General features: G+C 52.1%; 3 protein-coding genes across 3 annotated transcripts; 2 read left to right on the forward strand and 1 right to left on the reverse strand.

The window, feature by feature from the left end:
• Positions 1-2,262: 2,262 nt before the first annotated feature.
• On the forward strand, positions 2,263-2,980 carry QC764_603310 (uncharacterized protein; the record flags this gene model as incomplete). Its single annotated transcript, XM_062948835.1, has 5 exons — positions 2,263-2,313; positions 2,368-2,467; positions 2,565-2,629; positions 2,703-2,843; positions 2,915-2,980. 5 exons carry the CDS (start codon positions 2,263-2,265, stop codon positions 2,978-2,980), a joined length of 423 nt encoding a protein of 140 aa, XP_062797403.1.
• A 968-nt stretch (positions 2,981-3,948) lies between these two features.
• On the reverse strand, positions 3,949-6,771 carry QC764_603300 (uncharacterized protein). The gene is made up of 2 exons (XM_062948834.1): positions 5,456-6,771; positions 3,949-5,397 (listed from the first exon to the last, which is right to left on the reverse strand). The coding sequence occupies exons 1-2, from the start codon at positions 5,511-5,513 to the stop codon at positions 4,100-4,102; spliced, it is 1,356 nt and encodes a 451-aa protein (XP_062797404.1). The 5' UTR covers positions 5,514-6,771; the 3' UTR covers positions 3,949-4,099.
• Positions 6,583-11,936, forward strand: QC764_603290 (uncharacterized protein). The gene is made up of 2 exons (XM_062948833.1): positions 6,583-7,813; positions 7,903-11,936. The coding sequence occupies exons 1-2, from the start codon at positions 7,491-7,493 to the stop codon at positions 11,468-11,470; spliced, it is 3,891 nt and encodes a 1,296-aa protein (XP_062797405.1). The 5' UTR covers positions 6,583-7,490; the 3' UTR covers positions 11,471-11,936.
• The last annotated feature ends 69 nt before the right edge of the window (positions 11,937-12,005 follow it).

Genomic DNA, 12,005 nt, shown 5'->3' on the forward strand with positions numbered 1-12,005 from the left:
CAGTTAGGTTTCTTTCAGAAGAACACGATTGTTGGAGTGGCGGGGAATACGTGATACTGGCTCTGGATTGGTTCTGACTGCGAGTGAAGAAAAGAAAAGCAATACGCCATGTCCACGCTAAGCCCACGGCATCATATCATTCAAGGAGGCTCAGAAAAGCGTTGAGCTCGAGGCCGCTAATGTTGTCATTGGAAGGAATCTGCTCGCAAGTGGCTTTCCGCTGCTTGGTATCTAGGTTTCCGCTGTTTGAGCGCTTGCCTATGAGTGTTGCTGACTTGCCAATATCAGACTGAATCTATACTTGCCGGGAATCTAGTCTCGTTCGATAAGTAGGAGCCATACCTGTGCGTAGCCAGAGCATGAGACCCAGGCACATGGTCCACAGTGGGACTCGGTCCTCGGTCCCAGGAGTCTCTTTCAACAAGTTGCCCCTGAGCCAAATACCAACTTGCTAGCTCCAAAACACAACTGGGTGGGCTCCGTGGATCAGTATCTATATATTCGGGCTACCCGCTGGTTCTTCACCTCTCCCACAAACCTCACATTCCTTACCAACAAACTGATCCAACCGAGACAACAAACACACAACAAGATGAAGACCTCCATCATCAACATCGCTGCCAGCACTCTGGCTTTCTTTGGGGCAAGACATCCTGGTTTTTTCTGAAGCATTAATAACACACAGACAGATTACCCAGGGCTATGCGCTCCCGAGCAACATTGGTCTCGACTCTGCGTCCGCAGAATTAACCATCAACTGCAACACTGGGGAAAACCGTACCTTCACCCCGCGCGTCCAGGACGGTATCTCGTACCTTTACGGCAAGTCTGGCTCTGCGCAGAGCAACGCCGGTCATTGTAACCGCGCCACCTGCTCCGAAGTGCTGCCATTGCTTGGTGCAACAATGTATGTCTCCCTTTTCCCACCTCTATCATTGGAATTTTCATTATTTCGACACATGCATGGTTTCTGTTTGCTAATCGATTGCGACATCTCTACAGGGTAATGCGGCCAAGCAGGTTGCGTGGTCGGCAATTGCTGACGCTGCGAACAAGATCGTTCAACAGTATGATGGCCAGGAGTCGAGTGGTTTTGTAAAGGGCCATGCCGATGCCTCTGATGGCTGGACTTCTGTCGTTCGCGCTGAAGACTGCTAAACCATGCGCGCTATATGGGGCATAGCGAGGCGAGAGGGGGTAGGCAGGACCTTGATTCCTTAGTACTCTGAAGCAGGATGCGTGGGTCATTCGGGCTAGTTCTACCAAAAGCTGAGAATGTCTTATAGTTGGTGGGTGTTTGCTAATTGGCATCAAATTGAGCTGGAATTTCTCATAATCGTTGTTACGTGCCTTCTTTCTGTGACGAATACGCCGTGTATCGTTGACCATAAATGCAGTGGGACAGTCGTTCAATGCCACCATTTTCCTGTTTATCCATACTCATCTCAATCACAGTTCTCCCTACCTAGCCATCGCAGTCACCATACACCATTCACTCTCATCTATTGCGGGCCTTTCGATAATGGATGGGATGCCTACCTCATCACATATATTTGAATGTTCAGCCGAGTTCTCCCACCATATGTCACTGGTCTTGTTTCTGATGGTAGCAGAAAGATTGAGGTTCTAGTTACTCCGGCTTTCCGGAGCAGTGTAGCTCTCAAGCTGACCCAAGCAGGTGTTAACATCGTGTGGAAGAGGGTACATTTCTCGAACCCTTTGAAACTTTCTCCGTTATCTATCAGAGGGCATGACGATGTGGAAGTAGCGAGCGGCACGTGGTCTTGAGGATGAATTGAGGAAACCTGCGGTTTTGGTCACAAGTGAAATGAAGGGAAGGAAGAAGAGCAAGACAGTGGGTTTCTGCCATGTGAAGACTTGTTTATAGTGCCCCTGGCTTGTCGATATGTCAGACCGTATCAACATCTGCCGTGCATGGCACCACATCCGAAGAGCAGGAGAAATAGGTACTCACACGTGGCCAGTGAATGAAGCCCAAACACCCGGCTCACATTGGAAACTCTCTCGTCGGCGTTATCATTCACTGACAATAAGTTGCTGCCGAGTCGTGAATAGCCCGCTTATACTCTAGAGTGAATTGGTATTTGGTGGGCCCCATCAACTAGTAGGTATATATTCTGAACATCTGCCATATCTTCTCCTCTCCCACGAACAAATCAGTCATCCTCACAATTCTCAACAAGTTGACTACCTTAAAACCAGGCAAGAGACTCACCGAGACCGTAAACACCTATCACCAAGATGAAGACCACCATTCTCAGCGTCACTGCTGGCGTTCTGGTCCTCTTCGGTGTATGTACCGCCAAGTAACCAGTCAGTTTGGACGTCACTAATAACCAAATACAGACCACCCAGGCCTTCGAGGTCCCGGACGTCGTGCCCGCTGTCACCTTCAACATGCCCATCAACATCACTGACAAGAACAACGCCACCGTCCCTATCACTGGTACGATATACTCCCCGCAAGACTTTTCTCTACTATTCCCCATATCCTTTCAAGGTAGTGAACCACAAACGTTCTTACTAACCACCACATCCACCAGGCACCATCCAGCAAGCTGTAGCCAAAATGGACACCGACTACCCCGGCTGGAAAGCCGCCTTCCAGGTCCCATGCCCCCCGCCCCCCGCCCCCCACGTGGCCCCTCCAAGAAGCCCAAAAGATCGACTGCTGGCCCAAGGGAGAAGAGAAGACCGTCACCATCAACATCGAGGATGGCATCGCGTACCTCTCGGATCTGCCCGGCCTCACCCAGAACGACACCGGCCAGTGCGGCCGCGTGAGCTGCTCGTACAACTCGGCCATTCTCTGGCGCAACACCGTAAGCTTTAACCCTCAACTCCCCCCATCTTTGTTAATTTCTGGTTTCTGACACGAGGCGAAAAAATACAGGATGTCAAGAAGAAGTACGTTCCGTGGCTGGACATTGCCGACTCTGCGTTTGATATCTGCCCTTGAGTGCAACTCCAAGGAGAGCCACGACTACGTCAAGGGGCATGCCTACATGGATGGCAGGTGGACTACCATCGTTCGCAAGGAACAGTGCTGATCACCTGCTGGCGGTTACAATGGGGATTGGCACCCTGAAAAGAACGATAGGGTGGGTGGGCATTCCATTCTCGGCACTCGGGGAACTTGATTGCGAGGGTGTACTTGGTTGGCTTTGGCTGATACTGGGAGTATCTCGCGCCTTGGGTAGTGGCTGGTTGGGGATAATCACCAGGTACCTACATAGCAAAGGATTGGGATCTGACTTTTCTCATGAACTACTTTTTTGATTTGATCTTCTCCACCCGTGTATTTGTCAAGGGCGGGCAGACAACCGCGTCAAACCTGTTCCCGTTCAATGTTGATGAAAGCTATGAGTGAGCCATGCTTGCCACATTGCTCACTCCTGCGGGATGTATATAGTGATATAGGGATACTCCAAGGGATCACACAATGATTGAATGATTTCCAAAGCGTTATTTCATGATACCACCTCACAAGTCATGTTTCGTTGGCCTACTTCTTCCATGTTGACATACAAAAAGGGGGTGGGTGCCAAGACTTGTCGATGGAGTCAAGTGGAGTCCGAAAATAGGCAAAAACATACAACACCGAGGATTCCCCAGTGGTCACCCACCTGAGTACTAGTTCGGCACTCAACTGCTTATCTAAGGGGAGAGCGGACGGGATCCCGAGCTTTCAGTTGGTTATGGTCGTATGTGATAGTTCTGCACAAGGTTGGTGAATATGGGGTGGCTCTCAATGCCTGGCCAGGAGGGCTGCTGCTTTTTGGTGTCAGTTCAAGGTTGTGACAGACAATCCATTACACCAAAGACTGGTTTTCAAGTGATAGTTAGATTCTTGACCGTGTATCCTGGAATCTTGAATGCTGGTTCTTCAGGACATCTGGATTCGAGGCCTGCTGGCAGCCGCCTTCTCACCTCTCTATACATGGAGTCCTCTGGTCATTTGTCATGATGGGCTTCATGCCCACCAGTGACTATACGAAAGGCGACCCCATTTGAGCCTCAGGGTAGAGACGTTGAAAGTATGTTTGTGATATCATTACTCCTACAACCACCCCGCTCTCTACAAGCTAGCAAACAACTCCCCAAACCTCTCCCTCGCCTCCTTGACACAATCATTCGCATAAATCATCTTCTGCACGTCCGGACTAGCCCACTTGTCAGGCACCGACCCTGACTTTCCGTTCTCCTTGAATGCCTTGTCCCTCTCCTCCTTCGCCTTGCCCTCTCCCAAATGCAATACCCGTCCAGAGTGAGTCGCCAGATCCACCAACGCGGTACAGTGCGGCTTCCGCAACAACTCATACACCTTCAACGTCTTGGTAATCGTCTCCCCATCGTGAATCTTCTCCACCGGAATCTCGCTCACAACCTCGGCCAAGACCGCTCCGTCCTCAATGGCCATCGCCGCACCCTGACTGAGATGTGGAAGCGTGGCATGGCACGCGTCCCCAACAAGAGCAACCGACCCGTGAACCCAAGTAGGAAGAGGCTTGTGAATCCGCAGTTTCCACTCGCAGACTTCACCATCAGGTACGAGGTTAAGCATATCCTGCACCAGCGGGCAGAAAGTCTCAAACACCGACAGCATCTGCGATTTTGAGCCCTTGGTGGTATACGTCGCCGACGTGGCCGAGGCAAAGTTGGTATCCGGGTGAGCAGTCGAGATGTTGTAAATGTTGTGGTTAGAGACAGGATACGCAATAATATGCCTCCTCTCACCCACCCACCTCACCACAGTGTTGCTATCCAGCAACTTGATCAGCTCCGGAAAAGGGGCAAGCTGTTCCCTTGTGAGCATGATTCTATACGCAGCCTGGCCGGTGTCCTCCTCTTCCGTCTGCGTCAAGTTGTGCGACGCCCTGAGAAGGTGAGACCGGGTAGGGGATTTGATCCCATCCGCCGAAAGCAAAATATCGCATTCAACTGTGAACTCCTCTTCCTGAGCACGGGACCTGAAAATCAACGTTGGCTTGGGGGAGAAGGACGTGATGTTGACAAGGGATGTGCCAAAGTGGAATTTGATCGCCGGTTCCTTCAAGCAGCCGTTATACAGACTCCCCGCGAGGTTGGAGCGGTGACCGGTGAGATGAGGAAACCCATATTTCTCACGAATGTCAGGCATGGAGACGTGGGCGAGCTCTTCGTTTGTGCTGCCCTGTCTGATGCTGGTGGCTTGGACGTCGGTGGCTTCGGCTTCGATCTCGGGGGCTACTCCGAGCCGGTCGAGGACGCGCATGACGTTTGGTGGCATTTGGATTCCCGCGCCGACGAAGCCGAGGTTGGAGGCAGTTTCGTAGACGGAGATGTTTTTGAAGCCCTTTTTGGCGAAGGCGAGGGCGGTGCCTAAGCCTCCCATGCCTGAGAGGGTTGTTAGAGATCTGGGGGTGGGTCTGGGGGTTGTTGAGGGGGGGCCTACCTGCGCCGATGACGACGATGCGCAGGTCATAGACGTCTGCGGCCGTGGAGTGAGGCATCTTGATGTTGTTTTGGTGACAATGCTATTCAGGGGTAGGTATCTTTGGACTGAAATAGGGGGCAGTTGTTTAGCGATTTGTCCAAGAGGTGATGTTGTGGGATGTCACTGTGTCAAGAGCTGAAGCAGTCAACAAGAACGACGAGGAGATAAATGATATTCAACGGATATATAGCTTTCTACACGACCCGGGGGTCCATGCCTCGGCAGCTGGTCTGGTGGGCAATATCCATCACAGATTGGTGTGGACATTCGCGCTGTTGGACCAACAGCGGAACGGCAGTGGGGATGGCAAATGCATGTATATTTCTTACTCGCAGAATCACGGCATTCCGAACTCTTGAACTAAGCTTCTCTACCAGCTGCCAAAGGGTTCAGTTCAGATCAGAAGTGTGGGGTGAGTGAACTGCGGGCGTGCGGATGCGGGGAAAACTTGTCTCCAGCCGGCTGCGGGAGAAATCTGGATCGGGTCGTGGATCTTCCCCGGAGAAGCTGAGGAAAATGGATTTGCCGGAGTCGCGGTTGAGACTTCGGAATTGCAGCGTGGAAACACAACCAGGCCGGTCCTGCCGGTTGCCTCTGGGATCCTGAGGTGCAGACTATGGCTTTGACCTGGGCCACACAGCTGGCCGCCCAAACCGAGTGTTATAGCTACCGTAAATCCGTCGGCAATCTGCACAGAGATAAAGTTAGAATGAAATGGAGAGAAGTTTCTGATTCCTTTGCAATGGATGGCTATTAGACTGGTCTTCCACACATATCGACAATATGGTAGAAATATATCGACGTGGAAATCGGAGCTTTTAAAACCCCCGCATTTTGTGCTCTAGTGCATGTGCCACAGCTTATCCCCCGCATTCCAGCGGCCAGCCATCGCCGTCATCGGCCTTGTCAGCGAATTTGATGAGAACGTTATCTGATGGAAGTGGGCTTACTGGGATGGTAGGTAACAATAGGGAGCACTTCTCTGCCAGTACATATATATACCAAACCAGGTAGCCGGGACTGCGGAGGTTGAGATGCCGCGAATGCATAAAGCACTACATCATCGCCCGTAATCGTATTTATGCCATGTTTTCATTTGAGGTTATGCTGGCCATTGTGCTGCCCGAGACGGGCCTCCCCCACCAAGGCAGGCGTGTGTGGGTCTTTTCAGATGAATGACGACGGGCCGCCCAACCACGCGGGAAGGGAAATGCTTGAAACATGTTTCATGGGAAGAGAGAGGGACGATTTCCTGGGACAAAGCAATCAGTAGCTAAAAACAGATGGAGTCACTATAGCAGCGATAGCGTAGCAGATCTGCGGGCAGATTTCAACAAAGGGAAAAGGTGAAGCGCGCGTCTATCTCTTGAGTCACTTGTCCCATCGGACAACGATTCGAGGGCGCGCGCCATAGGCACAATCATGGTTGCTCTCCAGGAACAGAGTGGCACAGTTGCAGCAAAGAGTGGGAAGCGATCAACTGGACAGCAGCAGCCGCCGACGTCACTTGCAGTTCCTGAGACGCAGCCAATCACACCCCTGTATTGGCCAAAATGCTCGAAGCGACCCAGCTGGCTAGCAGGGTTCCCATGGGGTTTCAAGCCGCCGTTGGGGGCCTCAAAAAGCTTCCAGGGCATCATTTCAACTCTGGAGCTCCTCTTATCTCAACATATCCATGAGTGCTGGCCGGCACGAGATCGACAAGAGTACCAAGCCGGGTCGACGGCCGTCCAGTTCCACCTAGTCATACCTCCGTACTTGTACACCGCAGTTCTGCTTTGGTTTTTATTATTGCTCAGTCCTCGTCCTACTCAGCAAACACCTCCACCGCTCCCATCTACAACGCGCCTTGACGGGAACTCTAACACCACGCAGTGACAACCCCTTTTATGCATGGACTACGATAGTTGAGCATCGCTCTCGCCGTGGCAGGTTCACGCTGCGGAGCTTCCACGATAACAATACGATCCATACATTCTTCTAGCCCCTCAACATGGCTACCCCTACCCCGGACGTCACCGACCCGGTGACGGAGACGTTATCGACGATAGCGTCGGTGTCCACGTCCCTCTTGGAAACGATATTGTCTTCGTCAACAGAGGCGCTGTCGACAACATCAACGCAGGCTGCCACGACAACGAGCAGCAGCGCAGCCGAGGCGCCTACTGGGCCAACAGACGGGCGGCCAGGATCAGGACAGCAGGACCGTGGAATAAGTTTAGTGGCTTTTGTGACTGCATTGGCCGCTTCGTTGATTGTTTTCGGAGTGCAGATGGGCTTCTTTTTGCTATTACGGAACAAGCTGGTCAGAATCTTGTGCGTACCTCCATCATCTCCGCCTTCATATCCAACCCCTCTTCTTTCTGTCGCGTTTCCAGGGCGCTAACTGTGTACCGCGATGATAGCAAGCCGAAAACCTACCTGGTTCCCGAACGGGAAAGAACAGAACCACCACCCGCCAGCCATTTTGCACTCATTTATAAGCTCATGGCGTTCAGGGATCGCGAGATCATCAAGAAATGTGGACTCGACGCCTACTTCTTCCTACGATATCTACAGACTTTACTGATCATCTTTATTCCTATCGCTCTCGTCGTCATTCCGATCTTGGTACCTATCAACTTTGTTGGCGGACTCGGCAAATCGGTTGTTGAGGATTTGAAGGATGATGATGGCAACCCTATCAACAAGACCAATCTAGACCTGCCAACCGGATTAGACACGCTAGCCTGGGGTAACGTTCCCCCGGAAAAGCAACATCGGAGATGGGCTCACCTGATCCTTGCGCTTCTTGTCATTATCTGGGTCTGCGGTGTGTTCTTCTTCGAACTTCGCGTATACGTCAAGATCCGACAGGACTACTTGACCAGCGCCGAACACAGATTACGAGCCTCGGCGAATACGGTCCTTGTGAGCTCCATACCGGACAAGTGGCTCAGCGAAGAGGCCCTGAGAGGTCTATTTGATGTGTTTCCGGGGGGCATTAGAAATGTCTGGTTGACGCGGGATTTCACACCACTCCTCGCCAAAATTCACAAACGCGATGCTATTCACAAGCAACTCGAGGCAGCCGAGAGCGACCTCATCCGGGAGGCGAAGCGCAGGCAGTTGAGACAGGCTAAGGAAGGCGGACTGAGGAAGCGCTTCACTTCTGAAGGCAGAGCAAATAAAGTTCAACGAGCACAACAAGCAAAGGCTCAGAACTTGGAGGCTCAACGGCGCGCTGAAGGCCCCGGAGGCTTGAGCGCCAACACTCCAAGAATCCCGCACAGTGTGCAAGAAGAGGTGGCGGAGGAAAAGAAGCCGGAGGGCGATCTCACTGATGTGCAGGAGGAGGGATCCGAGGATACCGAGGCCGATAATCAGCGCGGCAATCCTCTCACCAAAATTGGACGCGGCTTGGGTAAGGGCCTAGGCAAGGGCGCCGCGGTGGTCAGCGGGGCCGGACTAGGTATCCTCGGAGGAGCAAAGGCTGTCGGAAAAGGCATCGACAATGAGTTGGAAAGGTCTGGAGGGTTCACCGTGATCAATCAACCCGAGGGGCGAGCTCCGTCTCCTGGTAACTCGCCCACCTCGGATGTTTCGTCCCCACGAAGAGCCCAGATTGCCGTCGACGAGGACGACAAGCCTAGAACGTCGTACGCCTCCGAGAGGCCACTTACCCAGTCCACCAGGCATCAACATACGACATCCAACGCCACCAACGAGACCGACTCAAGGCACGACGATTTTAACCCCAGAAGCTTTGGAAACACAACTCGAAAGGCTACCAACATGGACGAGATGATTGTGAATAAGAAGACGTATTGGTTCCAGTTTTGGAAGCCACCAACTGGCAGCTATGCATCCCCAATCCCCCAGGGGTACGAGGGTGGCGAGTACCCGTGGATCAAGACAGAGAAGAAGTCATTCTGGGAGAAATTCAAGAGCTCATTGCCTTGGGTCGAAGATGAATCCGATCCGGTGGAATACCCACCGGCTTATAACTACGACTACAGGACGCACCCAGAAGATGGTGCTGAGTGGACGAAGTGGCTCAAACCAAAGAACCGCCCACAACACCGTGTAGCGAATTTCGATTGGACCCCTGACTGGTTGCCTGGCCTGCCTTTCATCAACAAGAAAGTCGACACCATCTACTGGTGCAGAGAACAGCTGGCCCAACTCAACATGGAGATTGAGCAAGACCAGCAAAACCCCGAACGCTACCCTGTCATGAACTCGGCGTTCATCCAGTTCAATCATCAAGTGGCTGCCCATATGGCTTGCCAATCAGTAACTCACCACGTACCGAAACACATGGCACCCCGTATGGTTGAGATATCGCCCGACGATGTCATCTGGGACAACATGGCCATAATGTGGTGGAGCGCATGGCTTCGAAGGGCGGTTGTGTTTCTTGTCGTGGCAGGCATGATTATCCTCTGGGCTATCCCCGTTGCCTGGACAGCCTCGCTGTCACAAATAGACGCGTTGCTCAAGCAATATCCGTGGCTTAGCTTCATTAACAGCAGCGAGACACTCACGAACATCGTCAAGGCCGTGGCTGGTGTGTTACCCGCCATTGTGCTGGCCATCCTGCTGGCGCTTGTCCCTGTCGTCCTCGACCTTCTGGCGGAATTTCAAGGAGAGAAGACGGGATCCTTGAAGTCAGAAATGGTCCAGATCTATTATTTCGCCTTCCTTTTTACCCAAGTCTTCCTCGTTGTCTCTATTGCAGCAGGTACCTTCCAGGTCCTAGAGGAGCTGGGGAAAAGTCCACAGGAAACGCCTAACATTCTAGCCCAGAACATTCCCAAAGCTGCTAACTACTTTTTCTCCTACATGATTCTCCAGGCTTTGTCCACGAGTTCGGGTACCTTGCTGCAGATCGGAACACTCGCCGTTTGGTATTTCTGGGCTCGGATCGTCGACAACACAGCGCGGGCAAAGTGGGTTCGGAACACGCAGCTCCCGCACATCAACTGGGGCTCCTTCTTCCCCGTGTACACGAACTTCGCCTGCATCGCCCTCATCTACTCTATCGCCGCGCCCATCATTTCCATCTTCGCCATCATCACATTTGGTCTTCTATGGGTCGCTCACCGGTACAATATGTTGTACGTCACGCGCTTCAAGACCGACACCGGCGGCGTGCTTTATCCACGAGCAATCAATCAGACATTCACCGGACTGTATGTCATGGAGCTTTGCCTCGTGGGTTTGTTCTTCTTGGCTCAGGATGAGAACAACAAGCCAGCCTGCATTCCTCAGGCTCTGATCATGGTTGTCACACTCTTTCTCACCGCGCTGTACCAATACATCCTTAATGCGTCGTTTGGTCCGCTGTTCCGGTACCTGCCCATCACCTTTGAAGACGAGGCTGTCCTCCGCGACGAAGCTTTCCGACGAGCACAGGAGCGCCGACTCGGCCTCTACGACGACGATGAAAATACCCATCTCAACGGCGTTAACGGCACCGGCGATGGCGAGGACATTGAGCTCGAGAAAATCGGCCAACACAAACGCTCCCACTCCCGAACGGGGACCGTCATGTCCAAGATGACCCACGCGGGACAGTGGGCTGCCAAGGGCGGAAAGCAGATTAGACGTGCTACTGGCAAGACTAACCAGGCGATCCGCACCGCGGCCGACTACCGCAAACAGAAGCGGCAAAAGGACCTCGAGGCTCAGCGCGCGATGGGTGATGCTTTGTACGGGGGTTATTGTGATGCTGTGGAGGACTTGACGGCGGAGGAGAGGGATGTTTTGGTACGCAAGGCGTTTCAGCATTCGGCGATGCGGGCGAGGAGGCCGATTGTGTGGATTCCGAGGGATGATTTGGGGGTGAGCGATGACGAGATTGGGAGGACGAATGAGTTTAGCCAGTATATTTCGATTACGAACGAGGGGACGGCGCTCGATAGCGAGGTGAGGGTGGTGTATGGGAAGAATCCGCCGGATTTTTCGGATGTGGATTTGATTAACCTATGAGGAAAAGGGGTGAGGAGGATGAAGTTGATGATAATGGGATATATGATGGGGGCGGTAGAGACGGGGGGTTGTACAGATAATTGTGAAAGGGAAATACCCAGGTGTTGTTTTGTTTTGTTTTCTAATTGTGTTCTTTATTGCTTATCTTTTGGTTAGTAAGGAGGATGATACTGGATACAATTGAGTAGAGAGGGAGAAAGAAGAAGAAGAAGAAAAGGAAGCATTAGACCATGCGTGGCATGTCTATAATGAAGCATACGGCATAGCATCATTTGTTTTTGTTGTAGATGTAGATGGGGTGAATAATGTTGGGTTATATATATCTTGGATCGCATTCTGGTTTTTGGGGCGCGTTTAGTGATTGAATGTTCAATTTGCATACCATACATAATAGACAGCGCTTGCTTGTTCAGGCGAAGGGAAGAGAGTTATACCATGTCTCTGCTCTAAAGCTCGTGTTTCTGGCCGAGGTATTACTTGTTCCAATCTTCTCATCGAGTCAGGACGAAGAGATTCTTATGAGGCTGGAATTGAT

Source organism: Podospora pseudoanserina, chromosome 6 (assembly GCF_035222485.1).
Source record: "Podospora pseudoanserina strain CBS 124.78 chromosome 6, whole genome shotgun sequence".
NCBI lineage: Eukaryota > Fungi > Ascomycota > Sordariomycetes > Sordariales > Podosporaceae > Podospora > Podospora pseudoanserina.

Excerpts from the sequence above, each read along its gene's own strand:
- QC764_603300 (XM_062948834.1), bottom strand. The coding sequence starts at position 5,513 with ATGCCTCACTCCACGGCCGCAGACGTCTATGACCTGCGCATCGTCGTC. Across the intron at positions 5,398-5,455 it reads CATCGTCGTCATCGGCGCAG|GCATGGGAGGCTTAGGCACC; the intron begins GTAGGCCCCCCC and ends CAACCCTCTCAG.
- QC764_603290 (XM_062948833.1), top strand. The coding sequence starts at position 7,491 with ATGGCTACCCCTACCCCGGACGTCACCGACCCGGTGACGGAGACGTTA. Across the intron at positions 7,814-7,902 it reads AACAAGCTGGTCAGAATCTT|CAAGCCGAAAACCTACCTGG; the intron begins GTGCGTACCTCC and ends CCGCGATGATAG.